We start from the raw sequence: 25,855 nt of genomic DNA, 5'->3' as shown, positions 1-25,855 counted from the left end.
TGTCAGCGAAATGTATTTACAGATACGCATCCGGCCTACAGACTGTCTGTTGTTTAGATTTCTTTGGAGAAATTAAGAAGTTGATGAAAGTCCCGATGTACACAAATTTGAATGCATCATTTTTGGAGATGCATCCACTCCGTTTCGTGCCCAGTTTGTGTCTCAGGAAAATGACGAGAAGTACTAGAAAGAATATCCGCTTGCCTCTGAAACTTTGAAAAAGTCAACATACATGGATGCTTCTTGGGATTCAATGAGAGACAGTGATGGTGCAATCCAGTTGTTCAAAGAACTTCCAGATCTGTGGAGTGAAGCAGGAATGAAGGCTTATAGATGGTTAGGTAACTCTCTGAAGTTGCTATCAGCCATTCCCCAGGAGCGCAGAGCACTAGAAACCAACCTCAACCATGACACCTTGCAAGTGACAAACACCCTTGGAATTCTGTGGTATGTGCAAGAATATGTTTTCTCTTTTTTGTTCCAACTCCAGCATTGGGGAGCATTCTAACTGAGAGGTTTATTGTGGGGAAAGTAGCCAAAATATTTCATCCATTAGGTCTCGTCAGTCTGTTCGTAGTCCAAGCAAAGATCCTTATTCAAGATTTGTTGACAATGGGTGTAGGATGGGATGATCCTGTTACTCAAAGAGATCATTATGCGAGCCCAACAATGGTCTTTAGAGTTTGAGTGATTCAAAAGAAGAGAGATCGAGCAGTGCTCACACCCTTTTGGATGCTTCAAACAGTGCTTATGGGGCAGTAAGCTATCTGAGATGTACCTACGATGAAGAGTGCTATAAAGTCTCCATGATCGCGTCGAAAACCAGGGTTACTCCTCTGACACCCATGACAACACGGTGATTAGAGTTACTGGCAGCCGCTGTAGGTCTGCGACTATTGTAAAGGCCTTGGATATTCCAAGAAAGTGGAGACTACCTGATGTTCCTGCTGAAGATGAGTGGGCTGTCAAGTACCAGGTTGTTGTCCCAAAGACCTATAGACAGGACATTTTAGGCATAGCTCACGAGACCCCCTTGGCTGGGCACCTGGGTGTAAACAAAACCTTCCAGAAGATCTTGGACCATTTCTACTGGCCCAATCTAAGAAAAGATGTAGCGAAATACTGCAAGTCGTGTCTCGCCCAGATGGTTGGGAAATCAAATCAGACCATTCGAAAAGCACCTTTACAGTCACCGCCAGTCATTCAAGAACCATTCAGCAGAATCATTGTTGATTGTGTAGGGCCACTACCCAAGATGAGGTCTGGAAACCAGTATGTGGTGACCATCCATGCCCGCATCCACCAGATTTCCTGAAGCTGAACCCTTGAGAAATATCAATGCAAAGACTAAAGTCAGGGCTTTAATTAAGTTTTCTACACTGGTAGGTCTTCCAAGCTCTATCTAGTCTGACCAAGGTTCCAATTTTTATGTCTGGCATATTTCAACAAGTTGTGTATGAGCTTGGAATCGCACAGTATAGGTCATCTGCCTATCATCCTCAAAGTCAAGTAGTTCTCGAAAGATGGCACCAAACACTAAAGAACATGATCAGGATCTACTGTTTCAAAACAGAAAAAGATTGAGAAAAGGGTATCCATCTACTACTGTTTGCTGCGTGCGAGTCAGAACAGGAGTCTCTGGGGTTTAGTCTGTTTGAGCTTGTGTTTGGGCACACTGTGAGAGGGCCTCTTAAACTGCTCAAAGAGAAGTTATTATTTAGCAGTACTGAGTCTATTAATTTTCTACAGCATGTTTCAGATTTTCGCAATAAACTTTTGAGAGCTTGTAAGTTAGCTAAAGATAATCTTAGTTCTACTCAGAAGTCTATGAAAGCGAAGTATGATGTAGATACTGTAGAACATAACGTCAAGCCAGGTCAAAAGGTTCTTGCATTGTTGCCAGGGCTTGGTAATACACTTAGTTCTAGATGTTTTGGTCCCTTTGTCATTGAGAAGAAGTGAAATGACCTTAGTTGTATAATAGTCACTTCAGAAAGGTGTAAGCAGACACTGTTATGTCATGTAAGTATGTTAAAGCCTTATGTAGGGTGAAATAGTAATTTATTAAAAACTTTGTAAATGCAGTTGTTTCTAAGCCCAAAGAACTGAAAAGCAAACTTAGTAGCAGTCATCTTGGTCTCACTGACACGATAAACCTTACAAACTCCATTGTGCTGCGGAACTTGGACTCTAAGCTGTCACACCTGGAAGAGAGTCAATCTCAAAATCGCTTATGTTCCAGTTCCTTGAGGTGCTTTATGTGCATGTCCAGTTGTCGGAGATATCCAAAAACAATCGCCAGTGATCGGGGACCAAATTTCATCGATACAGCTAAGGAACTTTAGGATATGGAAAATGCTCTGGATCAACACAAAGTTGAGGACCAAACAGTGAACAAAGTGGTCAAGTGGATTTTAACCTGCCCTTGATGCCACATTTTGGAGGGGTCCACGAGGTCATGATCAAAGCTGCAAAAAGGCCACTTGGGCAGTTCTCGGCAATGCCAATGTCAATGATGAAGAGATGACCACAGCCTTCATTGGAGTGGAAGCCCTCTCAAATCCCCATCCCCTAACGTACCAGTCAGCCCATCCTAAAGACACTTCACCACCAATGCCGAATCACCTCCTTCATGGACAAATAGGTGAATCCGCTCCTAAAATAGATGAGATGTATTTTATTGGAATATGGCTAGACAAAACGCCGTTCAGGAGTTTGATTAGTCAAAGAGGGGGAAACTGTTGAAAAGACTTTGATCACAAATAAAGACTGTGCAGAAGGTGTTCGAGAACTTTTAAAAAAAAACCAACAAAGACACTTACATAATAACTTTTGTTGTTGCTGCGTAACATGTGCAACCTAGTGACATCCTTTGCTGAAATATCTTTGTCTGCAATTTGTAGCTATCATATTGTAGTTATCTTGAGTTCTGTAGCTGTTCTGAAGGATGTTGAGATAAGTTTAGGTTTAGATCCAATCCAAAGGGTCTCAATGGTAGTTTAATGTTTATTTTTTGGTGTTTCCAACACACTGGGCATGCTGATGAATATGAAGAACCTGGAGGTATTGAAGTGATTGGCTGGTAAATGGATGGTCTTTAAGAAGAGCTGGCCTGTTGTTGCTGGCAACACTTATCCTGAACCACTTTTCTCTCTGCTCTCCTCTCTGCTTGAAACATTTTCTTTTCATCATCAGAGCTTGTCAGATAGGTATTCGTTGACCATAAGCCAACCAAACTTGCTCTTATTGGTCAGCTTTATGGCGTTTTTCTTTTCAATTCTAAAGCAGTACCTTCCTCCGGGGCACATTTTGCTTTCTCCAATGAACTACTTTTCAAGGCGTTCAAATTATATGTGTAGTTCTCATGATGAACCCTCTTCATGGCTTCCTTAACTGTAGCTCTGTTCCTTTCAGAAAAAACTTTTAACAAAACTGGCTGGCCTTGATTTGCGCACTTTCATTAGGTTTTCTGTAAAAGAGCCAATCAACATGCAGATATTTTGATATTACAGTCACGACAATTTTCTTACATTTTACATCTGGTTAATAGTACATGTAAAAAAAACCAAGCATTTTTAATTCCAACTAGGTTGTAAAGTAATTGATCTGTTTAACTTTTTTTATTGAGTAGACCAGGGATGACATTGAGAAACTTCGGAGGGACATTTCATGAAAATTAAAGATCCATATCAACAGAAACCACTTGCCAAATCAAGAGGAACACAAAGGTCATATTACTGAAGAGGTTTGTTCTTTTTAATGAATATGTTCGCAAGTTCTTATGTCTAACACGTGAGGCTTTTGTGATGATTGCTGGCAAAAGGCCTTCACAAGTAACAGCTACTAGTAATGGTCCCTGCTAGCAGTTTTATGCCACTACGGCCTATAGTTTCTTAAGCTAAATGTAAATAATGCAACGTCAAACAAAGTGTAGTTGTGGGGATCTGAATTGGGTTTCAACCTATAATGCTTTGTTTTCACCAAACCTACTATTGGTGACAAAATTGTGGACATCGACCTTTTTAACCCCCTATTCCTTCCATTTTATCTCTTTTGCCCTTGTTAGTTAACCTCCTCACCTCCACTCCCCAAAACAATGTTGCATAGTGTTTCCATGAACCTTAAGCTCCATACAAGCAACATTGAATGAGGGAAGGGGGTGTTTGGTCAATTATTTTGAGAGAGGTAGAGACAGGATTGTTATTCTACACATACAAAGGACTCTTCAAATACAATGTATGTTTCAACTCATTTTGATGCTGATTGTAGCTTGGATTTGCTTTAACTCTTTCTTGTGCATGTATCAAACATTAATCTTATCTTGTTGGTATTCTCCAGCTTATCCACAAATGGCTTATAGGCAGAATGGAAGAGATGAAAATAGACCGTAAGCTGTTTGTGGGTCAAACTTCACCACCACTATTAACAAATAGGCAGTTGTAGCCAACAGACCCACATATCCCATTAAAAGTGAAACAATAGCTGCAATAGGAGAACTGTTAGCAATCCTCCAGGATTAGAAAGCTACTTGGAAACCCTGATATTTTTTGACAGACTTTTTCCTAGAGGAAATAAATGCAATCAAGCAAACATTCACAGGTAGGGAATTAATAATAAAGATTGTAAATGTACTTACTTACCTACAACAGTCATTTGGAGTTTGGTTAATCAATGCACCTGTGTGGTGCTGTAGATTTGCATTTTAGATGCTTTACTTTTATACTTCTTTTTTAATACACTAAACAACTGACACAAGTCTAAATAAGTGGCACCCTCGTATGTTTTCACAAATACAGTGTACTACAAATGGACCCCACACATCTGTCACTTTCTCTGACAGCAGCGCTGGTGGGAGAGTTGGCTGAGGAAGACTAAGAATGGAGGTTTTGACTTTGTGCTGTTGCCAAATCAATATCAAAGGATTAATTTCAGAAAAATGCAGCCTCCAGGACAGTAGCTTCAGGAACTGGTTTGATAAAACATGGTTTGTAAAGGCAAAGGTAATGATTATTTCACTCTGTTTACACCGCCTAGCACTGCTGATAATAACTTTACTTGACATCACTGGTTTATAGAAGAATAGAATGAAGAGATGTGTCTTAACTTCTAATTCCTTAGTTCTGACCATTATCTCGGGCCTAAAGCATTATTACGGTGCATATATTTCATAAACAAAAAACTCTGAACTATTTCATTTTTAATTTTTTAATGTAAGGTTAAAGGAAGTGCTTCAATCAATTAGCATAACGTATTGATCAGGTATGCAGGTATTGATGCAGGTATGCCGATATGTGATCTTCACCATTTTAGCAATGAATGTGGGCATTTAGACAAGGAAGGTTTATGGTCACTATCATCACCAACAATAGCATTGAGCCTTAGATTGAATCTATAAAATATCAATACAGATAGTCACAGATACAGATCTTTATTGAAGCTCCCTGAATGGGTTTTTCAGCAGCAATACAAATGATTAGAAGAAATAAAACGAAAATTAAAGAAAATAACACTATAGTTACAGCTAAATATATATATCAGAAGAATAAAAATATAAAACAATGAGGTGAACCTTAGAGCAGCTTAGTAAATGGGCACTTAAATTTCTTGGGACATTTTTAAGACTTAAGATTACTGCTTGATGAGTTCCACAGTTTTTCTCTTCTGTAGACTTCTGACCAGTGGAAAGATGGCAAAAAGGTATATCTAGGGTACTAGCTGAGTGAGTTTGCCAGTCATGAATACATGAACAAAACCTAAACTTATTTTCAAGGTAATCTGGAGCAAGATTATTAATGCACTTGAAAACCATTGTTGCATCATTCAATTTAAGTCTATCTTTAATAGGGAGCCTTTTCAATGATGGTTGTTCTTCGGAAATATGGTCCTAGTCCCAGAACAATTCATCCAGCAAAGGTTTGACCTTTGTGTAATTTGTCAATGTTGCTATGGCTGGTATTGCTCCAGACGCTTGAGCAATATAATAATTTGCCAAAAATAAAGACATTCATAAGTAGGAACAGGGTTTTCCTATCCAAAAGATACTTAATTCTATTGATTAGTTTTAACTTAAATAGACAGGTTGAGAGACTCCCAGTGATATGTGTGTTATAACTGAGGTTCGCATCCAGCTGAAAGCCTAGGTCTTTGGTGACAGTCTCAGGTGATATTTGTTTGTTGAAGGGTTAGTTTGAATGGTGGAAATCTCTGCAGTAGTTGTGGTACTCCAAATAACAGAACTCTGATTTTACCGGGGTTGATCAGAATATAATTTTAAATATCATTAGTTCTTTTGACAAATCACTCCAATCACTTCGACCTTATGTTGCTTGGAAAATTGATATTTGCATTTGTCAATGTTGATAACAAGTTAGTACAAGTGGTCCTGGTTGTGGATGAATATTGCCGCTTGAAGTGTTCTCCAGTATACAGGGATTAAAGGAGGCTGCACCATTAGATGAATACAGTCAATGTTTCATTTGGGTATTTGTTATGTGCCACGAGTCAAGATAGGGGACTCGACAGGGACAGCGAAGGTCGAATTTGCGCAAGAAAGGAGTTTTTAGGTTGCTCCCTGCTGTATCTAAACTGCCGGGCCAGTAGATGATTCCCCACAAAGCACCAACTTTGACTATTGAAGTAGATGAACGGCAAAAACACAGTAAACGCCATGGTGACAGCTTGCACTTGGGACCTTAAAGATCATAATACCAACGTTCTAACTGGAATGATAACAGTACTGAACCAGGAGATCTTGCATAACAAATAGCAAAGGTAGGTGCCAACATTGCCAACAACTATGACAATTATGCAAAATGTATGTTATTATGTGAAGAAAAAAGTGGCTGGTTGAAAGACCTCTGCAGAAAAAGCTCCGTTTGATTCTTGGGTTCTCTGTGACAACTTGTGATTTAAAGGGACATCTTCAATCAGAATGTATTTATCCAGTTAAGAAATAACATGACATGCACACTGATTTTTGTTTCTGTTGTTTGTAGTGAGTTGCTATAACAGTTGCACACATTCAAAGAATGGTGGAAAGTGAACAAGATAGAGTTAAGGTACACTTAAAGTGCTCTGAATGTTTCCTCTCATATGCATTGAAAATATACAGACAGTGAACTAACTAACAGTACAGTTTTACTTGCCTTCTCACTTTTCTGTACATGTAGTTCTTTTAACCCCTAAAAGTGACCAGCATCTACATGCAATTTCTCCTTAAAATACCACACCTGAATAACACATTGAGGTCGCAGGAATAAAGGAACTGATCCCCAACTGAGGAAGTTCTTGATTGTTCAATAAATTCTCTTTGCTAGCACCTTAAGAAGTGTGTAGAGAACAGTGTGGATGGAGATTAAGCATACTGATGTGAGGGTGTAAGGGGATAAGCTTGTCTTTGAACATTTCTTTTTCGAAGTTGTTTGTAACCATAAAGATGTACCAATATTCATTATCATATTTTACTTGCTAGTTCAGAAGCCTGACCTTTGAACCTGAAGCAAGGCTAAAGAAAAATGTTACCTGTGAATGAAAAGTTAACAGTTATTCTCAATAAGTGTTACGGTATAATATAACCGACAGAAAAGCACTACAATCCTACAAACTCAACTACTTTATTAAACAGTGAGCAATGTTCTTAACATGGAGCCACTATTCAAAGCAGTACATAAGTTATTGTTAATAAACTTAATTAAGCACACCACAGTCTATATCGTAGCTCACCACTAACACAATCTCACTGCTGTCCCTAAAGTTCCTTCAAATAAGCAATCTTGCGCAGTAACTCTCTCTGAGACAGCAACAACTACTCTTCCTACTACATAAGCGAGTCTATAAATATGTTCACAAAGTGTTCTGGAACATTCCAGAAGCTTACATGAGAACTATTTTAGTAGTATTACATAATAAATGCATGAATTGATGAAATGTTCTGGAAAGTTCTATTACATGCGAGTCAGGATGAAGGTTTAGACTTAATTCTGCTCTTCCCTGACCAGGTGGAGGTAATGAATTTACCTGGCACAATAGAAGCATTAAAAAATGCAGAGAAGACCTTGGAAAATTGTATGTCCATTTCAACTTTTTATCACCATTTAGGCGACTTTTTGTTCTCTCAGTTACCAGTCTTTTTTATGAAAGTGACCATGAATGGGAAGATCAGCCTGGTTGAGGGGATGAGGAAACACAGAAAAACGATGAGGAACAAGTGTCCAGAACAGACCTTGCAAGTAAGGATTCAGTATTGCATACAGTTGAGATCATCCCTGGCAACAATGATGTTGAATGTATTACATACTGCTTTCTCCCTTTTTCCTGTAATTACAATAGCAGTTACATACAGATGTATGCTGTAATGTTTGGGTGAGCAATGTATCAAATGATGGAAAGCAACAAAACTCAAATTGTGTGGGCAAAGGAAGAGAAGCTTGCATCATAGATCCAGCCCTTCAGACTCCCCAGCCTCAGACCAAGGAAAGCATCAAGGTTATCACGGGTTGCTCAACAACTTGAGTATTAAAAAAACAGTCAGAATGAACATCGGGCAGAGGCACGTATGGAAAGATGTTAAACAGGCTCAATGAAATCAGTTATGAGGTGCAGATGACTTTGTTAAAATTGTATTTATTGGAGAACCGACAATAAACAATGGGGAGCAAGGAGAGAGTGCTTCAAAGGTATGCCTTTTTGCGCCCTCAATTAATTAGAAGACCTAGAAAACTTTGTTGCTAAGTTTTAGGCGACTGAAATTTAAGGAAATTTTGCAAAAAAAGATCTCCTTAGAATGAAAGATTTCCTGTATACAGAACCTTACTGGGACTGGATTTGTTCGGAATGCTTTGCAGTAGCTAGGGATAATGCCCATACAAAACACATGTAGGATGTCAGATGGCTGAAGTTTAAGGAGAATTTGTAAACAAGATCTTAGAGTGAAAGATTTTCTCTACACCTTAAGAGCACTGGCTGTGTATGCAATGGTCTCTTTGCAGTATTTAGGGATAATTCTTGGACAAAACACATGTAGGATAATTTGTGGATGTACGGTGAATGTGTCAATGGGATTTTTCCGAAATCAGATTTGGTAATCCAGGGGTAGGAATGTGAAGAGGTTAAATATTTCCTTAGCAGATCACTTTTTAACCAGTATGATTTTGTCTTTTTTACGACATAAATGGGCTTAACCTTATACCAGTAAATCTTTTCACACCATAACTTGATTAGCTCCATAGACAGTGTGACGATAGTATTAGCATTTTTTAATTTCCTTTACAGAAATTCTGGATTATGTATAAAGAGTTCTTTTCTTTATGGTTAAACCAACTGATTGTATCGTGGTATTAAATCAGAGGGATTGCTGCTCGGCTGCCGAGCTGAAGGTTGTGTAAGTTTTGCAAAGTGGACCTTCACCATCATTTCTTCACTTGACTGTTTTCCACTAGTTCATGGAGAGCTATCATCAGTTAATCATGAAAGCACTCTAAAAGGAGCAACATTGAAGGTAAATAAAAAAGTGATTTTGCTATTGTTTTTAGATGGGGTACCAAATATTTATCAGCCATGACTCATTTAATAAATTCTTTGGATACTTTCGAAAGTAAAATGCATGAGAAAGTCATTATTCATGGCTAATTATAATAGAGTAGGATTATTTGAGTGATAAGACAAATTTTGTTTCTGGCTAGTTATTACTTTTGAAGAAGGTTACTGATACAGGGTTTTTGATGTTTTGGTGTGGTCAGGGAGCCATGAATTTCAGGTAAATCCTGCGTAATTGACAAAACCATGCAAAATACTACAAACTATGCAAGAAATTTTGCCAAATACATGTTGCCACAACATATTTGAAACTTGCAATATATTTGAACTTACCCTAGCTGTTGGGGCTGCTTACATGCCATAAAATTGTACAATTATCTTGAAAAACATCCCAAATCTTCTAGGTGTTCTTGGATTAATGTAACTAAAAAGTGGGCAATGGTCACAATGTTAAAAGCGTTGCCATTGGTGCATTTCTCAAATGCATTGTTGTTAAGAGAGCGAATTAAGATATCTGTTGAGATCAAACAAATAGCAAACCGTCTAATATATTTTTTCTTAGCTAGTCCAAACAAGTTGTTCAACTTGCTATCATTTCTAAGGAAAACGAGAAGCAAATGTACCATATTTCCTTTCTGTGGAAGGTTTTTTGGTGTCTCTCTGCTGATTGCTGCATACTGTGGCTTGCAAACTCTGCAAATTATAGAAAAAATTTTTAAAAAATGCCCACACTTATGTGAAAACAACTACAAGAGATTTTTTGCAGAGTTATCCAAGAAGACAATAGCCGTCTGTTCTGCTCATGTAGCATTGTCTTGGACCACATAAGAAGTTCCCAATTAACTAACATCTCGAATGAGCAACGCATATCCATCATTTCCTCGCAAAAACTGGTTAAATTGCGGTCTCTTTTCATTGAAATGTTTGTCAAATAAAGGCAAAATTGATTACTTTTCAACAACATTTGTCCAAAGCTTTCCTGGGGAATCGGCTGTTAAGCATGCTTTAGCATGGCAAGCTGATACTTGAAGCTCTCCAATTGCAAAATGACAAAATTATTCTCCGTCTCTCTCCGCAACTTCAAATTCTCTGCAATCCTTCCACTTGACTCAATTCTAACAACTGCGTAGGCAAAACTTGGTGAATCATCATAGACTGCAATGCTTGTGATGTGGGGGCAACTGCACTCAAAATTTTAGGTATCCTGACAATATACCTGCCATACAAATTATTGAAAGGTTGAATCCTTGATCAGACCACTCTATCCTAAAGAAGCAGACACTGTCAGAAGATCTGTTAAGGGAGTCCTTCAACAGGCAAAACCACCTTTGTGAAGGAAGTTCTACAGCAGAAAAAGGATGTGCTAGCTCCTCTCAGACCAAGTTGTCCTCCCTGATCTGAAGTGGACCATATCAGGGCTTAGATAAAGAACCATTAAACCATCTGATGAGAAAGTTGTCTAAGAAACTGCGAACTTGGTTGTCGACAATCAAGAAATGTAGCAGCAAGACAGCCATGCGACAGCAGACCACTGAGGACTGTGGAATTTCATCCAGTCACAGCTGAGCACAACAGTTTATTGGGGATGCATACTCAATTGAAATCATCACCTGCTAAAGATTAGCAGTATGCAGTCAAAATGTCACAATCCACATCTGCATTGACATAATGATTTCGGATAATAATGTAGTGCATATGTAGCGGAATATAAATATGGATATGATCTAATGCACTTCAAAACAACTGAAATAAAATAAGTAAAACTTACAATTAAAAACTAAACATACATTTTTATCTGCAGATCTCACTATTATTGAAATTACTATTTTAAAATAATATAATCTTGTACTTGTATTTAAAAACCAATATAGAATGCTTTAAAGAGCAAAATCTCGATTATAAAATTATTAACGATATGGTATAAGGTGAAATCCAGAAATCTTAGATTGAGTTATGCTATATTTCGATAATTTGTCAAGACTACATCTAAATACTTGGAAATGAAACATTTGGAATACTTAGTAACTTGTATGATTCTGTTAAAAATAAACTCTTAAGGTCTTTCTTGAATTTGGAGAAATGTTTCATTTCTGATATTCAATAATAATTTATTCTATGATGTGGGTGTGGCCATGGAAAAGGTTCTGTCTCCTTATGTCTTTGACTTGAAGGAAGGTTGAGTTAACAGCAACTCATCATGGGACCTCAAATGGTATGGGAATTTCTTCTTCACTGAAACCAAATTCATGATATAGGTAGTCAATCCGTCTAATTACCACTGCATGAGCCAAGTTTCGTGTAGATTTGTATGTGATGTACTTTCAGATCCTTTGAATGTTATGAAGGTGATGATAGGCTGCACTACATGTTTTGGTAATGTGGGTGTCCAGTTTCAAGTGTGAGTCCATCCAAGCCCCAACATTCTTTGCAGTACTTACTGGGACAACCTCAGAATCACCAACAGACAATTCACCAATATTCACTCTACCAGGCTGATGACACGTCCCAATAATCAGGAATTCAGTTCTAGCATACATTGTGAACAATAACGGCCCCAGACAACTACCCTGTGGGACACCAAAGGGTAACTATCAGAGAGCCCTCCATCAACAAACACCCGCAGAGAGTGCCTAGAAAGATACGACTTTGGCCACACAATGGTGTTACCAATGATGCCCAACATTGATTCAAGCCGGTTTAACAAAATGTCATGGTCTATGGTGTCAAATGCAGCACTCAAATCAAGAAGTACCAGCAGTGCCACATTTCGATGATTGATGTTGTTGCAGATATCATTCAAGACTCTAACAAGTGCCATCTCTGTGCTATGGTTTTTCCTGTAAGCTGACTCTAGCAGAGGATACAAAGCGTTTTCAGACCTGAAGAAAAGCAGCCCTCTCAACTACTTTGGAGAGAACCTGCAAGTAACTTACAGGTCTAAGATTTTTGTATGCTGTCCTTGGACTTTTATATGCAGTCCTTAGACCAGTCTTCTTCAGGAGTGGATGTACAAGCACTTCCCTCCATTAGTCAGGAAAATGACCAGTTGCTTATCTTATCTTACGTTATTTGACCTTCAGCATTCTCAAATTTCCCTAGTGGATCTCTGGATTTCCTCCATCCTCATTAGACTTCTCAAGCTGTGCTGCCAATCCCAATCTTTAATCTTAATTTTCTAGTTCTCTTATAGGCTCGTAGGTTCCTATTCTAGCCTGTGGTCTAGAGCTTCTTTCTTTCCTTTTTTGACTTCCAATTACATCACACAAGGGCATTTCTCATTTTTACTTACGTGCAAGAATGAAGTGTTACAGCTTGCTGACTCGAGTTCCAGCAAGGGAGCATAATCACAGCAGGGCTCTGAAAACATTGCCTTTACTCTTTTGTTGATCATGATTTCAATATTTTCAAGGCATACATTTGCCATCTCGATGGCCTTTTCAGACAGCTTCAAATGTTTCAATAGTTCTTTAAGTTCCAGAAATGACCTGTATTCTGCACTGGCTTGTTGGCATGGTCTCGATTTTTCCATTAAGTTCAGGCAGTGTCTCGCTACGTTAATGCTATTTCGAAAGATTTTTGTTGACGTTGACGCCCCTCTGGCTGTTTCCTTTCCACGTAATAAATTGCTCTTAACCATCTCTCCTTAGGATTTCTAACTGTTTGAATGGTTAGGTCTAACGGGGATGTGTAATTTGTCCTCATTAACATACTGCATGTGTTTCACATGGTTCGACTCGTATTCCTTCACTACGAATTTCATGCCACATGAATTCATAGGCAATGAGTACTCAGTGAAATCCTTGCAAAGGTATGTCAAAGCCTAGGAATTTCAGGAGATGATAAATTCATGGGTGCTAAACATTGATCAGTGATTAATCCAACACTGATGTAAAAATAAGATCATTTTCATGACCCGTGGTCATTTTCAGAACAAATCTGTCTATTTGTGTGTGCAGTATCTAATAATTATCACATGTGAATATTCATCGACTTGATGAATACTTAATGGCCTATCTTGTAGCAAATTACGATTGAAACGAGAGCTTTAAAACTTTCTTTATTGTAGGAAGTGTATAGCTGCAGATAGCCAGGATCAAAATGAACGAACATGTCAAAATTAAAGTTGAATTTATCGACAATATTTTATAAGTGTAATAGTATGCATTTATATAGCTTTTAGAACTATACACATGTTCAAAAGTGCTTTGCATAACATCAAGTATTGTAAATTAGCACTGGACGCTTTTCTAAAAAGAAATGCGTTAAGATATTTCTTAGAAGTAGCTAGGCTGCCACAGGATCTGATTGGTAATGGCAATCACTGGAAAAAAATAATAAAATAAAGAAAGTTAAAATGATATAAAAACACATTGTTTGAATTATTTTATTTCGGGTCACTTTTTTATGTTACTTTTGTTAGAAACAATAATGTCTCTTATAATTGACATCAGCAAAGTTGGATGAAAAATATGCAGTATGTAGACACAGCAGTTACATAGACGTGCAAGTTAATATGAATATCGGGGCTTCACATCCCAGAATATACTAAGTCAACTCATGCTACGGAAAATGGAGTCAAACACTGGCCTGATCATCCATATTTCTGGTAAACAGACTTACTCTTACCTGTACCACTGAAGTGTTCGTGTGCGAGGAACGGCATGGCATAGCCATCAGTTGCAACTGTTAAAGGTGGTGAAAACATGAGAAATAACTATAAAAGTTCTTTTTTCTGTCAAATTCTCTGCTGACCATAGCCCAAACATGAAGTCAAATTGTTCTTCCTTAAATACATGAAGAGCTGTCCATGGGAATTCCTTTGAGGCAAAGGGTTGTCTATAAAGTTACTCAATTATTATAAACTTCTTCTTTCCTGATTCACAGCTGGCTAAAGAAAACAATACTTACTCTTTGTTTTTATTGTTGGTTGAACACCTACAGGAATTCTCGGGAGAGTTCTGCTTTGCTTCACTGCTGTGTTGTGAAAACATTGCAGTTAGAGTTTGGTGGCCTGCATGGAGAGCAATAAAACCTCTTCATAGTGTGGTTCCAACTGACATCCTTGAGGTATCCATTATTAAATGGATTGATAAATATATATAGTATAATTAAAAATGACAAAAAAACAAGTCCAACAAAAGCTTAACATTTTGACAAATCTGAAACTATGGATGCAATTTTGAGCAGTCTTGGTAGAATAAATCTTTCCAGGCTTCTTTACAACTCTTTAGAGCCCAGTCTTCAAATGCGGAAATGTTGCTGGCACTTGAATTATTCCAACATGGCTTCAAGTGTGTCTGCTCTTTTGTGTTAGGCTGTTTGTTTGTTTGTTTACTCTTTCTGCTTTCAGTGGGGCCATAACTCAGATAACATGGTGTAAGCATTCATTTTTATTTTGATCAAGACACCTCTCACACCCAACAAGAAATTCTTCAGAGCCGAGGTGATTGAAAGTTGGTTGCATCAACCTTACCACAGATACCAGAAGCGGATTTTAGATTGGTACATGGGTCTTTTCCCCAGGTCGCTATATCCCTGTTGTAACTGCACCATGAGTTCCTACCTGTGGGGCAGTCCCCATGTAGAGGCTTATCTGGGGTACTGGAATAGTGCTTCAAAGTGGTGTGTGTTGCTCTTGACATGGCTTTTGCATCACCTCTATTTTCTCTTCTGGCCTGATCATAGAATCCTTAAATAGTGTCTTTTCTGGCTATGGTCAGTCTTGCAGTACCACTGATAGTCCCACCATCCTCCGGTCTCTTTCCCAGAGAAACATATGTGTGCAAATAGGGTATGATGCAACTGATTCATTCATATCATAATGGTTGTGTTACATACTTAAATTTCAGTTGACTTTGCTTCTTTTTGTTCCGGGTAAATTATTCTCTGCTCATTTGATGTCAATGTAGTATACATGTAAACAAGATGCAAAATTGATTAAAGGAAAAATTCAAGGTCCAGTTTGATAAATCAAAATATTCTACACTACTTCTCAAACCACCAGATGAAACTCCATGGACATTATTCTCAGTTCACGATCTAAAGTGGCTAATATAATTTTTTCCTTTACGACAGCACTACTGAAAGTCAAGTAGTGTTGAGAATAGTAATGTAATACCATTTTGGAATTACCTGCATCTATCTGAAAAATCAAATATTTGCTCTCTCTTGTGTGTTGATGTAAAGCTTTCTTAATGCTGTCCTCATTCGTTTTGTCATGTCACAGTCTTCTTTGGGAATAAAAACTGCGGGACCATAAGGGGCCATCTTACTTGCTTCTGTGTAACTTTTACTGTCTCCATCACCCACAGAAGAGATGTACCTCAAGTTGTGTTTGTCAAGCAACCATCCAAATAAGGGACCTGATATCCGTGTTTTCATTGACTAAATGTGAAAGCATTACAACATCAGTATCCAAAAGTAACATTTAAATGCCCGTTGCATGATAGTCCCTTTAGATCACTATATACTGTTTGCTTCTCTATCAAAAAGTCTACTACAGGAGAAAAAGGTGTAAATAACCAGTTTTGCCCTAATAACAATAGACAAGGAGTAAAATTACTTGCTAATTCCTTTCGTGATAATGGAAACTTATTCGCTCCTGTGATTGAAGGGCTACTTTATGTTGAAGATTTCACCACTAACTGATTTTTGCGTACATGACCGTACATGGAATTTATTTGCACTTGTAGTAGTATAGTCAACTGAAAAATTAAATTAATATGACAAAGAAGGTTATTACACATGTCGATTTCGGTTGAAACGACGGGAAAATATTATACTTACAATTTGTGTTCCATATGCGGCTAGTAAGCTTCGAAGTGCGATCTGTGGTGACACTTTTGAAATGTAAGTTGCGTAACGAACTTCTAGGTTTTTAAATAATTAGTCACCTGATCTATTTTTGCCGCGTTGCGCTAAGATAATTAAATATTCACAAAAAAAATGACAAACGGCTTGAGAAATGCAAATGAGAAACAATTTTCTTTGTGGCGGATAATCCAACTCAAGTAGTCCATTCTGGAAATGGAGCCTTCCTGTTTCTTTCTTTCCATTTGGTTGCAAGTTGCACATGAGTTCAACAAGAAAGCAACGTGTGTCAATTGAAATGACTGCAACAACACCGTTACAAGCAGACCATCCTCGCTGGCTCCACGATCCATCAGCAGAAACTCCTGCATCAATAAATAATAATAATGATAAAGACCTTATTCAAAGAGGGCTATCACTTAATAGCCAAAGGTTAATAAAATATAATATAATAAAAGTTAAAAACCTAAATTCATCAGAGATGCAAATAGTTGAATTAAATTAGTATTAAAACTTCTGTAAAGTATAGATATCAACAGATATAAAAGTTAAATCCTAAAGTGGTCTAAATGTTGCTGCGCTGTCAAGATTGTTTTAAATAAATTAGTTCTTAAGGACTTAATGGAGTCTGATTTTCTGATATTTAGAGGCACATTATTCCAAAGTCTTGTTGCTGATACAGTAAAAGAAGGGCCTCCTTCAGTCTCACGCTTATGATAAGGACAGATAGAATTATAGCTAGCATACCGTATGCTTCTGTTATGTTGTGTATTGTTAATCGTAAGTTGTTCATTCAGATAGTCTGGAAGAGAGCCATTTACGCGCTTATAAAAAATAGCACATTTGTTAATTTTACTCTGTCCATAAAAAGGTATCCATTCCAGCTTGGTAAAAAGTGTTGCAGGGGGTGTTAGGTGGTCGGCATATAAAATGATTCTAGCTGCAGACATCTGTAATTTCTAGACTCTGTAAAGTGGTTCCTTGTCACATGATGACGTCATGACGTCATGACGTCATAGCTCATTACTGGGCGAATATAATGGCATTATAGAACAACAGTCGCTGTTTAAGTGACAGAAACGTTCTGATTTAACTCAAAACACGTATACATGAGGCAAGCTTATTGCAAAGATTTTCAACATGACAATCAAATGAGAGTGAACTATTGATCGTCAAAGCTAAAAGTGGTGCACTTTTACATTTACGAGCCTATTGCCCTCAACTCTGACAACAAGTTCATCATTGATCTTAGACGCCAGGCGTTTTCCTGTGATCGTCAAGCCTTTACACTTTGACTCGTCGATTGAGAGTCTTTTTGAGTTGGTCCAGTGATATATTTCATTTGCAGAAAAATTTAGTTAAAGTGAGCAGATGCTGTAAGGGGTGGTATCATCAGCATAGAGGTCTACTCGTGAACTGACATGCAATGGTAGATCGTTGATGTATAGTGTGAAGAATAGTGGGCCTAAAATATTGCCTTGAGGAACTCCATGTTTCATTGGTGCCTCACTTGACTCCTTTCCACCCAGGTGGACTACTTGCTTACTTCTAGTCAAATTAGACTGACACCATTTAAGCTCCATATTCACGAAGCCATATACCTCCAGTTTCTTGAGTAATGGCTCATGATCAACCATAAAGCACCACTCCTCAGACCATGTCCTTGTCCAAATTAAATAGGAGGTCATCAGTTATCTTGATGAAGGCAGTTTCAGTACTGCGGCTTTTGCAAAAACCGGACTGCCTTGAAAAATCAAGTTATTATTGGAGAGAAAAGTGTATAACGTATTGTGCATATGGCACCCAATGACTTTCGACAAAATTGGTAACACTGAAATGGGATGATAGTTACGTGAATCACATTCAGTGCCCTTCTTCTAGCGAAGGTAGGCTCAGAACACTTGGGACTCTTTTAGCAGCTGAGTGGCCATGACGCATTAGTCGTAGTCCAAGAACCAGTTCCCTGTTTACATGGGTAAACTTGTTGGTCTTTGGCGTTGTGTGAAATGGTGACACCAGCTCATGTGAGGAGCACTTAGAGTTTCTGCAATGACAAATTCATTCCGCTCCCAGTCCAGATTTTGCAACTTCTTCGAATTTTACCCCTTCACTTTGAAAAAAGCTGCAAGTGACTCGACCAACAAGCTGTCTATTGAGCTCATCATTAACAACAATGCTCTAGTATTTAAGGCGGCTACTGTGGTTTTCTTCTTTTTCTGTATCGGTTCCATCATATTCTGAAGAACAATCTTGTTTGCGACCTGCGCTGGCTCTTATTTTTTAAGCTGCTTTCTCAAATGATATTCAAATGCTGCAGATCCTCAGTGAATGCTGAGCTTGTCAGAGGTTCTTGGTCAAACCAAGAACCTTTCTTGCTTTCAGCAAGGAGACATATTTTTTTCCTTAAAAGAGTGGTGCTCTTACTTTCTTCTTTGGGCCTCTTTTTTCTTTCTCTTTACCCTAGGACTTTTTCTGCTTTTAATTTTTCCATGAATGCAATGTGAATGCACTGCTCTTCTACATATAAATTTTGTCAAGTGTGCTGACCTGTTTTTTTGCAAACAGTTTTAGTTAGTATGCAGTTGTTAACAAGGAGAAAGTAATCCAGAGGCATTTTAACTCAGGAAGTGCTTTTACATCGTGAGGTGCTTCGGTCCACTTCAAACCATTAAAGTAATAGTTATTTGGTCTCCCTGGTGCTCCTACATTGCCATTATCTGCCTCCTCTTTTTTATCCTCAATGATGATGTTCCTCAAATCAATATTGTCATTATCTGGCTCCTGAAGTAGCTTTGTCCTTTGTTGTTCTCGGCTTGAGGAAGTTAATGGGGTGGTCTTTTAGAGTCACCTTCTAAACATATTTACAGCAGAGCTGAGTTCGTCTTTCTTTCAAGCTGCTAAGGTTGGCAGTATTAAGGGCATCTGTGTTACTATGGCATGGATAGGTCATATGTATTGCCCTTTTTTGAATTGAACCCAGCTTATTTCAAATAAATTCAGGAATATCTAGCCAGGCTTGTACGCCATATTCTTGTATAGGTCTTATTGTTGTCAAGTAAACTTTGACAATTCCCTCTTTATAAACACACACTTTTTTAAGAATCCTCAGGGAATACAGGCGTTGGGAAGCCTTTTTCGATCTGTAATCAATATGCTCGTTGTACTTTAAATCATTACTGACTACAATGCCGAGTAATTTATAAGCTGTTTCACATTCAACAGTGTTGTTACCAAGGACAATTGGTCTTGTAGTAAAATAATCAATTTGCATGAAGGTAATTAACACTTCTTTGCAAGGGTGCATGCCAGAGTGTTAGGTCTCAAGTTAGATTGAATTTCTTGAGGCGGGGAAACCTTTGGGCAGGGGGTTGATTCCGGATTGCTTCAGCAGATCAGGAACATGACCGAACCATTGCTTACATGTTGAAGTTTTCAACTGACTTGAAGTGCTTGTTTTCTTGATGGTCTTTCCAAGCTTAGGCATTTCCACCACTGATAAACTTTTTGGGATAAAATAGCTTGTAGCCACTTTGGGCCAGGTTGGGAAATAGGCAGTACTCCACATCTCTTCTTAGGATTATTTTCCCTTGGTGATGTGTTGAGTTACCCTTGTGATGCTTCAGTTCTTCTGACGAAGTGCATGTGATCTTGAAGTCCGGAATTTGCTTCGTGGAGAAGCAAGAAGGACCGTTTTCTCCAGCAAGGACATTGCAACACATTGATGGAAGTATTTTGTAACGCTTCCTTCAGGCACTCTTTATGCTGTCAATGAACATCTCGTAGGCTTGGAAAGGCGGGAATTCTTGTGCAGCGATGCGAGAATACTTTTGTGTTTTTCTGGCTACTTCGGCTCTTAGTCGTTGAACAATTGTGTCATTGTGCGTAATCCCTTTCTCCTCTTATGACAATTTCTTCTTCATTCTCTTTTCATTGATCTGCTTCTTAAAACGATTCAATTGCGACATAGTGGCAACCACACGAAGATGGCAGATGTACACGCGTTTTCTGTCACTTAACGTCACTTGTGAAGTGCCGAGGTCCATGATGGTCTATGGCAGCAATAGGCCATGATTATATATATTTTTTCCCAATAAAAAATGTTCCCTCTTGGCCTATCACTGCCATGGAGCATTTAGTTAAATTTCATTTTGATTTAAATGTGTATGCTGGTACATGGTTCTCTCTTTGACAGAACTCTCTTTGACAGTACTGTTAAGTATCTGTTCTGGGTCGATCAAGGGAAGATAGGATAGTTAATTCAGCAAAGATTCCTCTCTAAGACAGTTTGGGGGAGGCACCAGGTGACCTATCATATACAGGCAACATAACTGTCTATACAAATCACAAAAACATTTGAAACTCTTAATTTCGAAAATAATAAATGTCCTAATAGTAACTTCACTTGTGTTTTAATAAATATAGCAGTTACCCACTAAGTTTCTGATTTTGTTTTTGTTGTTTTGTCAGTAGCGTCTCTATTATTAAATAAATCGTTTTGTAAAGCCTACGATATATAAATATGTCCAGTGTGAAATTTTGCTGTCATTTGTTGAGATAAGCTGAGCTAGATCTTGTATTTGCCATAAGTTTCAAGGAATGTTATTAAATTTACCTTAGGTTGTTATGATGAGATAGGTTATGGAATGACTACAAAAACGTTTTTGCAATGATGTATCAATATTATGGTATGAAACAAATGGTAAACACCACAGCGTACACTATTGAGTTGTGGATACATGCAGGAGGTTTGCTAAGAACCCCGGAGCCTTAAGTCACTCTCTTCTATAACCTTAAGCAACTCTTATGCTTTTTTAGCACTTAGCCAAACCAAACCAAAACCTAAGCCCAACAAGGGAAATGCTAGAAAAGAAATCAAGCAAGTCAATAACTCAAAAAGAAATTCTCAACACTGGGTGTAAAGTGACTCTGATGCAGGATGCAAAGAGTACAAAAAAGCACTAAGCAGCAAGAGGATAAACAAGGATGTTCAACTTCAAACACTCAGAGAGTCTGAGAGAAATAAGATGAGACATTTTTTATGTGGAATGTTCATTTAAAAGATGCAAATTTCTAGTCAGATGGTACAAATGTGCTTTAATAGACTCGTGGTAGAGGAGGAGACTTCCATCCATTTGTGGTAAATGAATTGGAGAAATACAAACATTACATGCCAGGATCAATGTCAATACATTGAAATGCAAGAAATTTGTTCCAGTGGAATGAGCATCAAAGACCTTCATGACAAAAGAATTTTGGTGGAATGGATCACAATTTATTCCTCAACAGAGAATGAATAATCAAAGGTAAAGGTCAAGGAGGATCCTAAAGTTAGAACCTTGAAAAGGAAGACATTCCAAGTTCCTCAAAGACTAAATCCTGTTAATTGGTCTAGTTGGTTGATACTCGAGCAAGTGACATCATGGGTGCAAGACTTATCATAAATTGCCTTACGAAAGAGTGCTTCTTTGTCTAAAACAACAACATGTAACAAAATGCACTTAAGCATAGCATGACACTGGCAGAGTTCCCTTCACTTGCATATCCGTAGTGTAGTACATATGTTACTCAATTTTTCTGGTCTCTACATGAAAATCTACAGCAGTATGTTGCCATACTGGAACTAAGTCTATAAAATTAAATTTGAAGACTTTCTTTTGTGGAAAGAGAGAGAGAACACATCAAACAAATGCAAAGCATTAAGGCAAATTGTAGTCTGAGCAAGAATTGAAGGCATTTACCAGTGTTCTGGCCGTACCCTGTGTGGGAAAAGGAACTAGGAAGGAGTGATGGGTAATGGGAATTCAAAATGGAAGGTTGAAAGACTGCCATTGAGAGAAAGAGCAAAACAAATGCAAAGTGAAAAAAGGAAGTTGCAGTCTTTGTAAGAGTTAAAGGTATGGGTCAGGTTTTCAGCTTTGAACAAGAGAAGAGATCATCCATGGGCTATTACTTTGGAAACTGTGAGAAAAAAAAAACAGTGGCCATGGCAACCGAAATTTTATGTTACCCAATCAATTCCTTTTAAATCAGTTACAAAAAATAAAGTGTTTAAAAAACTCTTTCTCTCAATGGACAAGCCTTGGATGTCACCTGAGATTAAGGCTCTCATATTAGAGCGCCAACGCGCCTATCTAAATGGCCCGGAGGAGAAATGGCGTCGCCTTAGAAATAAGGTCAAAGAGGTTATCACCCGCCGGAAATGCGAGTTCTATAAAAACAAAGTTAATAACCTCAAGAGCACTGACCCGAGGAAATGGTGGAGTATGGTGAATAAGCTTGCAGGGAAGGCTAGCAGCCCTAACGAACTCAGTTATACTGACGAGGAAGGCAGAATTATCTCTGGCGCGACTCTCGCATCACGCCTTAATGAGTTTTTTGTATCTGTAATATCTGACATTAAGCCACTTGATACAAGTGCACTGCCCTGCTACTTACCATCCCCTCAACCGCCCGTGATCGAGACACAAAGGGTCTACAAAAAGCTACTTGCCATCAGCGCCTTTAAGGCCCCTGGGCCTGATGGGATTCCGACTCGTATTTGGAAAGAATATGCTGCTGAGCTCGCTGAGCCGATCACGCGAATATTCAACACCTCTATTGCATCAGGCTCCTTTCCTACTGCATGGAAAGACTCTAATGTCACACCGGTACCCAAGGTTACGCCCATAACCGGTAGGGAAGATTTAAGACCTATCTCCCTAACAGCAATCGTCTCTAAAGTCCTGGAGGATTTCGTAGTTGAATGGCTAATTGAGGATGTTGTGCATCTCATCGATTTCAGCCAATTCGGCTGCCTCAAAGGAACTTCAACCATCTATTGCCTGTTGGATATGATGCACAACTGGTTGTCCTCTATTGACAAACCAGGTATGTTCTTAAGGGCCTGCTTCCTGGATTTTAGTAAGGCCTTTGACCATATTGACCACACTATCTTGGTCAATAAACTCATCCACCTTGGGGTCCGTGGTTTTATTATCCGTTGGATTTGCAGTTTTCTTTATGGCCGTCGCCAAGCTGTTAAGATTAAGAACATTGTATCCCCTTGGTTGCCCATGCACGCTGGAGTCCCGCAGGGCACTAAGCTTGGCCCCATCCTGTTCCTCCTGATGATTAACGATCTCGCGATTGAAACTCCATTACTATCGAGCCACTGGAAATATGTAGATGACCTAACAATATCCGAGGTCATCCCATCAGGCGGTACATCGTCCCTTCAGAAAGATCTTGACGCCATTGCACAGTGGTCGTCGCGCAATAATATGAACCTCAACCCAAAGAAGTGCAAGGAACTTGTGATTTGTTCGCTTAAAACACGGCCAGATCTTGGCCCTTTGTGCGTCAATGGACGTCCCTTAGAACGGGTCTCCTCACACAAGGTCCTTGGAGTCACTATCAGCGACACTCTTGGGTGGAATGAGCACGTGCGTGAGATTGTCTCCAAAGCCTCAAAACGTCTTTACGTCTTAAGAGTGCTCAAGCGGTCCGGAATTCCACCCGAAGACCTTATTAACATATTTTATGCCTTGGTACGATCGGTCCTCGAATACGCCTGCGTCACTTGGTCTACTAGCCTACCAATTTACCTCAAGGACATGATCGAAAGAGTTCAGAAAAGAGCTCTGCGTATATTATTTCCGGCGCTGAGCTACAAAGACGCCGTTGTGGCTGCAAACTCCACTCGCTTAAATGTGAGAAGAGACGAACTCTGCAAGAAAGTTTGGGACAGTATCTGTGTGCCTGGGTCACGGCTGTACCACCTTATTCCACCAAAGCGCGCCGATTGCCACGTTTATGAGTTGCGCAACAAAAACCATGTATCACTCTTTAAATGCCGGACCGAAAGATTTAAAAAATCTTTCTTTCCAACAATGGCGTCTAACGCCTAGTCCTTGTAGTCAAGCAAACCTAAGCGTTTTTTCATTGGTATATAACTACTGACTCTTGTAATTCCCAGTCCCTTTAGACTCTTAATTTTGAAGTCAAATGTAAGATTTTTGTATTTTTTAAATATTTGAAGTATGCTTGTAAATTCACATGTATTTCACCACTTGGGTGCTATTTTTGAATACTTTTAATAAACCTTCATCATCAACTAATGAAAAAAAGAAAAAAAAGGTTTTAGATTCTGATATCAATTAAGCTACTTGAGGATTTCATTGCCTTTAAGCTTCCTAATAAGTTAAGAAAAAATAAAATTCATTAGAGTTGGTCTACTAAATGGGGTGTACATCTTATTTTTAGCTGCTTGAACCCAACTTTGTTTCTCTTCCTGTTGGAAGACAGTTTATTTCCATTATCAACTGTCATTTATTACCCTGGATCTTTTTCCTCTTTTAGTTTTGTTTGTTTGCTCTTATTCTACAGGAATCAACATGACTTTTAAGAGTCTGTTGTTGATTACTTTAAATGTTGGTACGCAGCCTAATTTTGCTGCAAGAAACGGATGCAAGAATGAGACGCGCCCAGTGAGCAGGGTTTCCAATAGGAAAATGTACAGACTGCACTGTTTCCTCACTCAGTGATGGTCATTATGGATAAGACGCACTAGGATTTTTGGTACTTGCTTGGAGAGAATTTGAATTTTGACCTTTTTAAATAATTAATTTAACAGTCTTTAGATAGAGGGTTCATCTCACTGGAAAGTGGTATTCTGTGAGGCCCTGTAAAATAAAATGAAAGTCATCATAGATAGATAACAAGTTAAAAAAATAAAAAAACTATGAAATACACTAAATATGTTTGTAAAAGTTGCTTAATTGTAGAGGCTAAAAAATCTTGACACTGACTTGACTAAATAGATAGTTTTCCACTCTGCTTAAAGACGAGGAAATAGTCAATTTCCTTAAAAGTAGTGCGGAAAGGGTTAAAATCTAACTTTTACAATCAATAAACTTAATCCCTTTATCATATTTAATTTTTGAACTATTGGTCCATCGACATGGGAACAAGCTTTGAGTAGTTGAGCTGCTGACTTTTGGTGGAAGGCATACTGCTCCCAGTAGCTTAATATTTTCACTTGGATTGAGTAGTAATTTTCTTTTGTAGTTATGTTCATTTCCTTTTAAAAACCAATCTAACCTGATGGGCCACAAGGTTGGCTTCCTTGTGCAGTAGGTGCACAAGCATGTAAAGTGGCATCTGGGCTCTTCCTGAGGCACATTTGTTTAGGCCATTATGCCATCTTTCTATGTCATTATTGGTGAAGAAGCTCATTGCTTGTTCACGCTCCAGCAGGAGGGAGGCCAGGTAGTGCTTTGTACCCAATTGCCATCGACATACTCCACAAACTTCTGCAGGGGTTCAATGGTGACTTGCAGCTGAAGTCAGGTGTTCGCTAGTATTTGACTTGGAGGCAGGAATGATAGCCATTATTTTACAGAGATACTTGAAGGTGCCATCATCTTATTGACATGCTGTCTGAAGACCAACTTCTTGAATCTACAATCATGAAAAAAAATGTTGAAAAAAGATGGTTAGCAAATATTAAAAAAGATTGGACACTCCTCCCAAT

General features: G+C 38.5%; 1 protein-coding gene across 1 annotated transcript in view; it reads left to right on the top strand.

Annotated features, from left to right (window-relative positions):
• The first annotated feature begins 2,208 nt into the window (after positions 1-2,208).
• LOC149037454 (uncharacterized) overlaps positions 2,209-25,855 on the top strand; it is a 37,217-nt gene continuing 13,570 nt past the window's right edge. Inside the window, exons 1-7 of the mRNA XM_089187976.1 lie at positions 2,209-3,745; positions 4,339-4,599; positions 4,797-6,771; positions 6,996-7,058; positions 8,118-8,228; positions 8,329-8,675; positions 9,271-9,496. Of these exons, the coding sequence (XP_089044102.1) occupies positions 7,029-7,058; positions 8,118-8,228; positions 8,329-8,511 (324 nt within the window). The 5' untranslated portion in view covers positions 2,209-3,745; positions 4,339-4,599; positions 4,797-6,771; positions 6,996-7,028 and the 3' untranslated portion in view covers positions 8,512-8,675; positions 9,271-9,496. The remainder of the gene's footprint in view (positions 3,746-4,338; positions 4,600-4,796; positions 6,772-6,995; positions 7,059-8,117; positions 8,229-8,328; positions 8,676-9,270; positions 9,497-25,855) is intronic.

This window comes from Pocillopora damicornis, chromosome 11 (genome assembly GCF_964200805.1).
Source record: "Pocillopora damicornis chromosome 11, jaPocDami1.2, whole genome shotgun sequence".
Lineage (NCBI taxonomy): Eukaryota > Metazoa > Cnidaria > Anthozoa > Scleractinia > Pocilloporidae > Pocillopora > Pocillopora damicornis.
Note: the sequence above shows the minus strand (reverse complement) of the source record. Positions and strands in the feature narration are given on the sequence as shown.